We start from the raw sequence: 11,388 nt of genomic DNA, 5'->3' as shown, positions 1-11,388 counted from the left end.
GGAATAGTTATTCTTCACCCCCTCTCTATTTTGACATCAGTGCACCGTATTTTTATGTTTTGTAAATTTTGTCTTATTTCATACATAAAAAAAGAACGTCAGAAAATATGTACTCGCCGTAAAAAATATTTTATGTTACATAAAATTACAAATGTAAAAACATATTGTAAAACATACATAAAATATGATTTTTCTGATCTTATAACTTTTTTTTGGACCAAATTTTACATATTGAATTAATGTGCATGTAACTATTTATATTCTAAACGTAATTTATTTAGGAAGTGATCGTAAGATTACCTCGGGTGAAGAATAACTTATTCTGCATCCTGGATGATGAATAGTAACCATATATATATATATATATATATATATATATATATATATATATATATATATATAAAATGTTTCCCACAAATCTAGTCTACATATCTGAGTTGTATACTAGGCACCACAGATATATGTTGTCCGGATTAGTCTCAAAGTTTGAGGTATATGACTCGAGACTGGCATGGATAATATATATTATTCAAATACATGTGATAAGTTTGTAGTGTTGCAAACGATCGAGATCAACATGGCAATGTCATGGTCCCTGTGAGAGCGAGGCGAATGACATGGACTTTTAGTGCATAGCTCCCTCGTGCTCCTTTTTTACACACGGGAAGTGATGCACTCTTTCTCTGGTGATGATTAACATGTTAGCATTTCAGGGGAAGTTAATTGTTGCTATTGTGGTAATTGAGTAATCAATCAATAAAAATACACATTTCCCACTATTCAGGCGCCTAAAAATTTTGTGTGCCTTCAGTCATATCTCTAATCATTGGCCATGTGTGTCGTGATTCTCGAATGTGGTTGCAAGATTGGGTTGGATTTTACTGGACCTTTTTCTCTTTCTAGTCGATTTTGCTAGTGTGTTGGGCTCTTTCTCATTGTGTTGCCAGTTATAAGAGTGGATAGAGTAATGGAGAGTGGTGTCTGTTACGCTTTTGTTCGCTAGCCACTTCTCCACTCTCCTCTTGTCGATAGTTTGCGCTCTAGGGTTTCATGTTATTCTCTTGCGTGTGTGGGATTCTTGGTTGTGTTTGTCTGGTTTTGTTCATACCATCTTGTGGTTATGATTTTAAGGTGTTTTTTGCTACTGATTTTCGTGTAGTTCATTGTGATATTTTTTGTTCCCTCGCGTCATCATTCTAGGATTAGTTCACTACTGAGCTCCTGATCGAATCGAAGGCAGGTTATGCTTTTGTGCTTCTCCTATTTATTTATTTTTCTTGAGTGTATGCAACCCTAGTTCCTTATTAAATAGGGGTAATGTGAGAGTCTAATCAAATAAGCTAGTTAGGTTCTATATGAGACTTATTGTTAGTTCTTGGGATGAAATAATTAGATGGTCAAGCTATTTTTGTTACTTGTCTTAAAATGCTTTGTGTTTCCCCTTGCCGTTTCCTTTCTTCAAGCTATTGCTCTAGATCACTATCAAAACAGGGGAATGCATGAGGCAGATTTTCAACTAGTTTTAGTTGCTTCATATATCTTCCTCATTTACTAGTGTTCTATTCTTATTATATTTTATATTTTTCCATGTTGCTTTTTTGGAGATTTTTCTAGATAACAACAGTTAAAAGTCATCTAACCCCTTGGTGAATTTTGGTAATTAATGTCAACATGTCTCAAGGAACTAATGTCTCCTACAATTTATTTTAGGAAAAACGTTCCTTGTGGGTGCAACAAAGGAATAGAAGCTGACCCCTACAAATTGCATCAAGACAAATATTGGCCAAGCCAAGGATTCCACCTTTTCATTTTAGTGATCGAAGATCATATTTAGTCCATAGGCATGCTGATAGTAAGAAAATGGGATGAGGATGTCATGATGAGTTTGTTTCTCCATGTGCTTAAAGATTAAACTCCAAAACCCTCAAATTCCTTCAAAGATTCCTCCATTATATCTACCTAGTTCCATTCACTTCAAAACTTTCGAGCTCTTCCAGTCAGAATTGCTGAACCATTCACCATATATAGTTGTTGCATAACCCTTTCCATTCGAAGCTTCCAAGTGTTCCATTCAGAATGACCAAAGCATTCGACAAACCTTCTGTTGTGATGTCGGAATTTTCGAAGCTAACCGGTCAAAATTTCCGAGGTGACAACACATAGTGCATCACTGCCGAAATATACACCTCAGAGCCTTCGTATGATACTTGGTTGGACATTCTGAACCGTCTGAAAGTTATTACCTATGTTCATGCCAGACCTTCCGAGTTGTGTAATTAACTTGGTGACGGTCAAATTTCTGGTCCCTCCTATTTATACCCCCAACCAATCCCACCAGTTCCCTCCTATTTTGAGGAATGTATATTATGTATTCTAACCTTGATTTGTATGTTTTGTGGTATGATATTTAGTTTGCCTTTTATTTCTTTTTAGTATGTCCTTCCCATATAAGGTAACACATGGCTTCTTTAGTTGCTTGGTTGATCGATTGCATTGTTTTTGCCGGTGTATCACGTGACAAAATAGGTTTAACTCATGTAGCTATGCTTATCATTTCTTTCAAAAGGTGATACAACGTCAAATAGACCCTAGAAAATGATGTGCACACTGCCAAGATAGATGTGTATTTCATCTGGTATTGCATCGTGATAGTTTTCCAAAGTAATCATATGATATTTTTCCTTTTTCTGCCTTACCTTCTAATAGCTTAAGTTTTTCCTTTTGCCGTTTTGTAAGACTTTAGTGTCATCTTGACGTTTTATCCTAAAATACCACACTTTTCTTGAGGAGCACAATACAAACGCGGACACTTACGCACACGCATGCACACTCATCCCTATGAACACACATATTCCCTATCCTACGGCCACCTATGAGAGACAGAGTCAATATATCTTGAAGAGATTGACAAAAGTCATAATAGACACCTCGTAGTTAACAGGCGCGCCATAACACTGAAAGAATAATGTCGAAGAACCTGAAATGAATCCATAAAATATGCGAACACACATACCAAGTCTAGGACTTGAACCCGAGTGTTCTGGTTCCACCACAAGGAAGCTAATCATCTATGCTATGCTTAGTTCACAATGACAAACACTTGGGTGACTCTTCAAGAAAAAAATATCAATGTAGCCATTCCTTGGGTAGTTGCTTTCTCTACATAATGTTTCCCGCGGATAGGTGGACGAAATCAACCATACTAGATTTTTTTTGTCGAAGACCATCCACCACAAATATATATTATCCGAATTTGGGTCAAATTTTGAGTTACACGGCTAGAAACTAGTGAGGGTAGTAATTCATTATCCGAGTACAAGTGACATGTTTGTAGTGTTGCATATGATCGAGATCGGCATGGCAACGCCATGGCCAACGAGGTGAACGACATGGATTTTTAGTGCATATTTCCTCGCGCACCTTTTATACACTGCTGTTATCGAGTTAATTGATTAATCAATAATATTTCATTAAAAAGGAAAATAGACCGAGCGTATCTTCTTTTTTGAGAGGGGAGGTAAACTATTAAAGGAAAAAAAACCAATGTATCAATTCCTTGGGTATCTGCTTTCTTTACATAATGCCCCCCCCCCCCCCCCCACCACACACACACACACACACACATAGGTGGATGAAGTCAATTGGACTAGATTTTTTAGTTATGTACTCATCCCGTTCCAAAATAGATTACCCAACTTTGTACTAACTTTGTACTATACAAAGTTAATACAAAGTTGGGTAATCTATTTTGAAACGGAGGGAATACATACTAGCCACCATGAATTTATATCATCCAATTTCTGCTAATTTTCAAGTCATACAACTAGAGACCAGTACGGATAATACATTACCCGAGCACACGTGACATGTTTGTAGCCTTGCCAACGATCGAGATCGCCATGGCAATGTCATGGCCCCTTTGAGAAGGAGGCGAACGACAGGGATTTCTGTGCATAATTTCCTCGTGCTCCTGTTACGCGCGTGAAGTGACGCGCTCTTCTCTGGTTGTGTGATTGAATCGTCAGCTTTTCGGTTGGAAGTAAACTGTCGTTATCACGTTAATCGATCAATCAATTGTACTATTATGATAAAAAGAAGATAAACCGAGCGTGTCTACTTGAGGCTGGTTGGACGGGCCGCTGGCATGTGAACTTGGCGCCAATCTGCGACCGAGCGCGATGGCGATGGACGTGCATGTGCTCCTACCACGCTGCCTCACACGCACACGTAGCCGAAATTCAGTCGCAGTCGGCATTAGTACGAAAAGGACTTGATGCTCACTGCAGGCCAGGGGCTGGAAAACGAAATGCCGTGAGCATCATGCATAATAAGTCCTACATCTGTGCCAAAATACTTGTATTTGGAGAAAATTTGTACAAGTTCCCTCAACTACAAGTATTTTAGTACAGATATAGTATAGAAGTAGCCATTTTTTCACTTGGTTGGATAATATACTAGGGTAGACATGAGATACATGAATTCTTTAAAGCGAAGTGTTTTCTTCTTCTTCTTTCAGTTTTTTTCTTGGTAAAAAACAGCTATTTTTCCCCTTGTTGAGAAGAGTTGCGTGGATGGCTGACGCGCTAGCTCCCTGCATATGCAAAACGGGCATAATTAGAGTACTCCCTTTGTAAACTAATATAAGAGCGTTTAAAACGCTTTTATATTGGTTTACAGAGGGAATACTTATTATCTACTCCCTCCGTCCCATAATATAGAAGCATCTTTTAAAAAACGCTTTTATATTATAAGACGGAGTGAATATATTAAATATTTAGTTAGGTTTGCACGTACGAGCTTAAGAAAAAGACCATTCTCTTCTGAGTTCATGCATGGGGATGGCTCTATCAACGAATTCCTCGTGGCAGATAAAGGTTTGCCTTTAGAAAAGCACCCAAGATACAGCTACAAAACCAGTATTACGCACGTGCCGTTTGCGTCAAATAAACATGTGAACATGCCACGCGCACTCCTCACTTTTGCCACAGGAACATGCAGTGCAGCATGCATCGTTCACGCAGCAAGCACTTTGCCATTATGTTTTAGCAACACAAGCCAAACATTTTCTTCTCCTTTTTTCATTAAAATTTTGATTAGGTGACGTAGAATTAAATGAAGAAAAAGGTGATTGAGTATCACACGAAAGAAGAGAGATTAAGTATCATTCTGGACAGTGCGGCTTTTTAAGCCGGACGCCTCACTCCTCACGTGGAGAGGTGAAACTAAACCCCCAACCCGTTAGTCAAACACGAATCTGAAAATCTTAAGTACAAGCGGTGTTTATCAACCCTGCCGGCTCAATACGGACTAAATATTCAAAATAATCGACGTGCATGTGTTTGCATGTATTTGATGTTTTGAAAATAGGATTTGTGATTTCAAATGCAAGATTTGAGGCTCGTCTGGTCAATGTCCGTGGGCGCGTCCAGGATCCGAAATCTGCTCTTTATTAATTTGCACCCCCGGTGGTTTCCCCCGTCGAGGTTATAGCAGTTTGCGCATTCCACAGGGCGCGATTCGCAAGAAGCAGCCCAGCCCGGCATGTGGTGGTGCGCGCCCGGGCCGCTCCTGGGAGATCCGGGCCGTCCGTCCCCGGAGCAGACGCGCACGATGTGCCAGCGCGTCGCCCTCGTCGCGTGCGTGCTTCGTCCCTCCCTTCCCCCGTGGCTCCGTGTCGCGGGTGCGGTCACCGGGCGGTGCACGCAACGCCCCAGACCGGGAACCGGCCTATATATGCACGCCACCAGGGCGAGGAGAAGCCCAACAGCAACGCACCGTCCCCAGACAGAACCCGAGCCCGAACGGAAAAGAGCTGCCCCCGAACCAGAACGCCAGGAAGCACAAAGGCTCTCTCCCTCCCCCCACCCACCTACTAAAATCCCCTCTCCGACTCCGGCGATTCTGATCTGCAGATCCCTCGCTCGCTCGCTCCGGCCGCTCGTCCACCGCCGGGATTTCGAGGTGGGTCTCGCGGCCTCTCTTCAGGATTTCTGGCACGGCCCGGGTGGGCGTAGGGAGGATTTTCCGGGGGCAGTGGGAGGTGGGCGGGCGTGCTTGGCCGGCCCTAGGGGCCAAACCCGCCCCATCATCTCCCTTGTCCGGCGGGATTCTGCTGCGGGATTGGGCGTCGGTTGCCCCGAATCCAGTCGCGGTTTTGCTTCCCCAGATTGAGCGAGGCCTCCTCCCCCTTCCGGGATTCCCGGAGCCTCACGGGCGTGCTGCGGACCGCGTTTGCCTGATCGAAACTGTTTAATTAATCAACCCTTTGTTTTTCTGTCTGATTTTGCAGTGCTGAGCTGCTCCAGCATCCAACCGCACCGCCTGGAAACTTTCATGGGTGTGGAGTGAGATCGAGAGCGGGGACCGTGAATTCCTACGAGGGTCGCCATTCGGCTTGCGCGTCTGCATGAACTGTTTCGTCAATCTGGGACTCAACTCCAACTCCAACCACTACGTCGCCTGCCTCCTCATCTTCCTGCTGCATTTCTCCCCGCAGCCGCTGCTGATAAATCACCCCAATTCCAATTCAAGTAGAAGTAATCGTCAAGAAGGACAATCCAATCTCAGTAGTAGTAATCGTTAAGGGGGAAAAACAGAGCTCAACGAATGGCGAACAACAACAGTAAGTCCCTTGCTCTTCTCCGCAGAATTTTCCACATGTAGTAGTGTTTTTCTTAGATTAGGCATTGCTTTCGCAACACTAGACTCCTTTTCAATGCATTCTTAGTGCACAAATCGAATTTGGCCACCATTTGGGACCAGGTGGTCCAACTTGATTTTGTCATGCCAAACACTCTCTACTACTAGTTGCTTATGGTTGTTGGGAGGGGCGTCGTGGGCCAGACGAAAGAGGCATCAACCGTCCAGCTGCAATTGCCGTTTCCTTGGACGGCGCTAGGAAGAAGAAAAAACCGAAATACTAGCTGTTTTTCATTTGTTATGCCAACACCTCACGCAAAGGGCACCCACCACTTCGGAAGCTTCTAGGATTTGACCGATTGGCCCATTTGGCAGGAACAAGTCCATGTGGTTGTGGAGTCCCATGCTATTTTTTAGCGCTGAATATTAGCTGCGAAGAGTGTGTCCACACAGGCTTCTTACTGTTAGTAAGAGTAAAATTAGTTATCACATAGATAGATACCTGTAATCAGATTACACAAATGGCATCACGTGGAAGTACAGTTATGCTTTATTTTACTCATGTGTTGTGATTCCGTGCATATTGATCGATATTATTGTGATGCACGTAGTTTGGCGTGTATTATTGTTCAGAATATTCGCTAACGGATCTAGCTGTTTGTGGACCAATGCCACAATTGAAAATATTTATTTATTTGCTCCATTTAACGTCGCTCTTGTCGGTTTCATAAAAGAACACTTTGCTCTTGTCAGATTCATTCAACTCATATGCCTTTTTTAATTTTTGGGTCTTAGTGCAACTATTGTCATCATAAGAGAAGATGCTTGGTGATTATGTTCTGGACTGAAGTTTGACTGCCTTTTTAGTGTCCGAAGCATATCCTGCAGAGGGTTGTCTTGTCTAAAGCTAGGTCTGCCAACTAATACCATCATAAACAACAGTCTAAAAATAAAGCATTGTTCCACATTTATTTATTGGAGTAGCCTCAAGTGTCCAATGTCTCACTTGTAAGGACAGACATCATGTCAAATCACAGCTAGAAAAAGTTACTAATGATCTTAGGTACTATAGTTTAATCTGCAGCTGCCTGTCCAATAGAAGTGTTAAATCGTTTTAAGTTTGATCTGTCATACTCGTACACATTAGAGGGTTCACTCTGGAGCTACATACCAAGAACATATTATGTTAGGAGTTCCAGTCCACACTGCGTTAAGTTGTTGGGAAAATCAGCGAAAATCTTTAATTGTCCTGTCTTACTTCGCCATCATTGTTCTGAGACAGGGAACATGCCTCACTACTAACCCTCCATGGTGGAGGGGGTAGAGGAGGGTTGATGTGAGAAGAACAGACGATATCGGCACTTTCACTACTTGGTAGGCTTCTTTATGTTATTTTTGTATGAACTGGTCTTTTTTTCATTTGGAGGTACCCCGTGCCACATAAAAGCAAATTGTCAGCCATAAGTGCCGGCGCCTCTGCCTGAAAACCATAAATCTCCACATACATGAACTCAGTAACCCCACAGCAGACAAGCATTCTCCAATCACATAATTCATCAGAAGATTAAAGCTGTTGGTTATCCCATCCAACCACCATAAGATATGTGAAAGTTTAGGTAACCCCCATATATGGATAAGTGCAGAAAACATTGCATGCTGCCTGCCTTTCCTCTGGTAGATGTCCCCAAAATGTTGTGTTTATTACTTAGTATTTCAATAACTAATATTACTAATTGAATGAGAAATCACTTGTACATGGACAGATGGTCACTAAAATAAATACATACCATTGAACACTTTCATTTCAAACTTTCTAGTTCAGTATTCCACTCTAATTTTAAGGCAAAACCTTCTTTTTTCTTTTTCAGGCTCATACGGTGAAAATGTCAGTAGAAAATCCCACACGCCTTCAGCTATTGTTATTGGTGGTGGGTTTGCAGGCATTGCTGCTGCAAATGCGCTCAGGAATGCGTCCTTCGAGGTATTGCATAATGTGGTTTTTGATCTTGTTCTGATGGTTTAGCTGCAATTCATACGATGCTCTTTGATCCATACAATTGTCATCTCATCAGCTATGCTATTGTGATCTTTCCAGGTCGTTCTTCTGGAATCCCGTGACCGGATAGGTGGCCGAGTTCACACTGACTACTCTTTTGGGTTTCCTGTTGATCTTGGGGCATCTTGGTGAGTTCCATTATTTCCCTGGCTCCCTGCACTACATTTATAGTATTGTTTATACTGTTTATGACCAGAAGTTCATCTAGAAGCACAATTTTGAATCTTATTTCCAATTTTTGTGTGCACCAGGCTTCATGGTGTTTGTGAAGAAAATCCCCTGGCACCGATCATTGGAAGACTTGGGCTTCCACTGTACCGCACCAGTGGAGATGACTCTGTCCTTTTTGATCATGATCTCGAGAGGTACAACTTAATCTAGGTCCTGTATGTTCAGAGATATGATGAAACCAAATAAGGCTGCAACTAACATGTTATATTGTCTTTCAGTTATGCACTTTATGATACTAATGGATCTCAAGTCCCACAAGAGTTTGTAGAAAAGATAGGGAAAGTGTTTGAGGCTATATTGGAAGAGGTAATTACTTCTCTCAGTTCTTGGTGCTTATTTATTTTTGCTGATATTTCTTGGGTCTTGATATCCTGTAACATTGGTATGTGCACAGACTGGCAAATTAAGGGAAGAAATGAAGGAAGATATTTCTATAGCTAAGGCCATTGCAATTGTTTTGGAGAGGAATCCACACTTGAGGTTCGCACCATCAATCCCTGTGTGCTTAGGGTATCGTAAAGATATTGATTATCTTATCTGACACCATTGTCCTCATATCAGGCAAGAAGGGATTGCACATGATGTTCTCCAGTGGTATTTGTGCCGCATGGAGGGTTGGTTTGCTACTGATGCGGATGCCATCTCGCTCCAGTGTTGGGACCAGGTAGTATTCACACCCCTCCTCCTAGTACTAATAAAATAGCCATTGATCTCTGCATTATTCATGACCATATTCTGTGTAATCGGGTGCAGGAAGTTCTTCTTCCTGGTGGCCATGGTCTCATGGTTCGTGGATATCGCCCAGTTATAAATACTTTGGCAAAAGGTCTAGATATACGCCTTGGTCATAGGTATGCATATCTCTGCTTTTCCTCTAAATGTTATGAACATGGTTCCACCTTCCGTTTGTTAGTACTGATCCAAGCTCTTCTCCTCAGGGTTGTTGAAATTGTTCGGCACTGGAATAGAGTAGAGGTTACTGTAAGCAATGGCAAAACATTTGTTGCGGATGCTGCAGTCATCACTGTTCCCTTGGGTGTTCTTAAATCAAACACCATTAAGTTTGAGCCAAGGCTCCCGGAGTGGAAGGAGGAAGCAATAAGAGAACTGTCAGTTGGGGTCGAAAACAAAATAGTTCTCCACTTCAGTGAGGTTTTCTGGCCTAACGTGGAGTTCCTCGGAGTAGTTTCATCCACCACATATGGCTGCAGCTATTTCCTCAACCTTCACAAGGCAACAGGGCATGCTGTTCTTGTTTACATGCCTGCAGGCCGGCTTGCTTGTGACATTGAAAAGATGTCGGATGAGGCCGCGGCTCAATTTGCGTTTTCACAGTTGAAGAAGATCCTCCCTAATGCAGCTGAGCCGGTTAGCATTTCGACACATATCTCAGTATAATTAGCATCAATACCGCTTCCAGTTCTAACTATCATGTTGCCTAAATCCTATTGCAGCTTAACTACCTAGTGTCACACTGGGGCTCAGACGAGAACACGCTTGGCTCCTACACCTTTGATGGTGTGGGCAAGCCGCGCGACCTGTACGAGAAGCTCCGCATCCCTGTCGACAATCTATTCTTTGCGGGGGAGGCCACGAGCGTACAGTACACGGGCACGGTGCACGGCGCCTTCTCCACGGGGGAGATGGCAGCCGAGGAGTGCCGGATGAGGGTCCTGGAGAAGTTCAGGGAGCTGGACATGCTGGAGATGTGCCACCCGATGGCCGAGCAAACGGCCACCGTCTCCGTCCCGCTGCTCATCTCCCGGCTGTAAACAGTCCCGCCCCTAAACTATCTATCTATTGTCGCGGCGGGTTCGCCGGCCGTTCATTCCAGTGATTGCTCGAGGAAGGCAGCGTGGGAGCAATCTATCCTTGCTCTTCCTCGTGGCATGAGGCGTGTGGTCGTGTGACCCTGTGGTTTGCTGAATAAACTTACTGTTGGGTAATAAAAATTTGTGGGCGTCGGTATGTATACTGTCAGCGTGATGTGGGGGGTTTGTGCTTGGTAAGGAGCTACGGCCTACTTGACCATCTTTGTAGGGCAGAGTTGGTGGTGTAGTATGTGTGATGGAACACTGTAATTTTACTACATTTGACATTCTTAATATTGGTGATGATGGCAGATTATTTAGTGTTTTATAACTCAAAATCGAATCTGATTGCATCGAAACCATTTGTGATTCCAGAGGGCGTAGAGAGCACCGTGAGGGCATCTCCTCGCTGTATTCAAACCAAATCGGACACACCAAATGCCAACGTACATGTCTGGACTTGTCAGCGGACGATTTTCAGGGAGCCGACCATCCAATCTGGGTGAACCCGGTAGCCGGTGCCTCCAAAGCCTCATCCATAGTCGCGTCCTCCTCGTCCAAGCTCTCCTCCTCCGAAGAGCTCGGAAGCTCTCCCGACGTAATGTGGGCCGCGGATTGGACACGCCATGCGTCCACCTCGACCGTGATTTT

At 43.2% G+C, this 11,388-nt stretch overlaps 1 protein-coding gene across 2 annotated transcripts; it reads left to right on the top strand.

Moving 5' to 3' along the window:
• The first annotated feature begins 5,759 nt into the window (after positions 1-5,759).
• Positions 5,760-11,053, top strand: LOC109759728 (polyamine oxidase 3). Of its 2 annotated transcripts, XM_073509047.1 has the most exons (12): positions 5,762-5,961; positions 6,290-6,622; positions 7,922-8,013; positions 8,508-8,620; positions 8,735-8,823; positions 8,947-9,060; positions 9,145-9,232; positions 9,321-9,406; positions 9,488-9,590; positions 9,680-9,777; positions 9,865-10,294; positions 10,381-11,053. In XM_073509047.1, exons 8-12 carry the CDS (start codon positions 9,342-9,344, stop codon positions 10,696-10,698), a joined length of 1,014 nt encoding a protein of 337 aa, XP_073365148.1. In that variant the 5' UTR covers positions 5,762-5,961; positions 6,290-6,622; positions 7,922-8,013; positions 8,508-8,620; positions 8,735-8,823; positions 8,947-9,060; positions 9,145-9,232; positions 9,321-9,341; the 3' UTR covers positions 10,699-11,053. The 2 variants fall into 2 exon arrangements, with proteins under 2 accessions (XP_020174159.1, XP_073365148.1); XM_020318570.4 differs by lacking the exon at positions 7,922-8,013 and having other exon boundaries at positions 5,760-5,961.
• The last annotated feature ends 335 nt before the right edge of the window (positions 11,054-11,388 follow it).

This window comes from Aegilops tauschii, chromosome 2 (assembly GCF_002575655.3).
Source record: "Aegilops tauschii subsp. strangulata cultivar AL8/78 chromosome 2, Aet v6.0, whole genome shotgun sequence".
In the NCBI taxonomy this organism is placed as follows: domain Eukaryota; kingdom Viridiplantae; phylum Streptophyta; class Magnoliopsida; order Poales; family Poaceae; genus Aegilops; species Aegilops tauschii.
The sequence above is the reverse complement of the archived record's forward strand: the minus strand, read 5'-3'. Positions and strand labels throughout refer to the sequence as shown.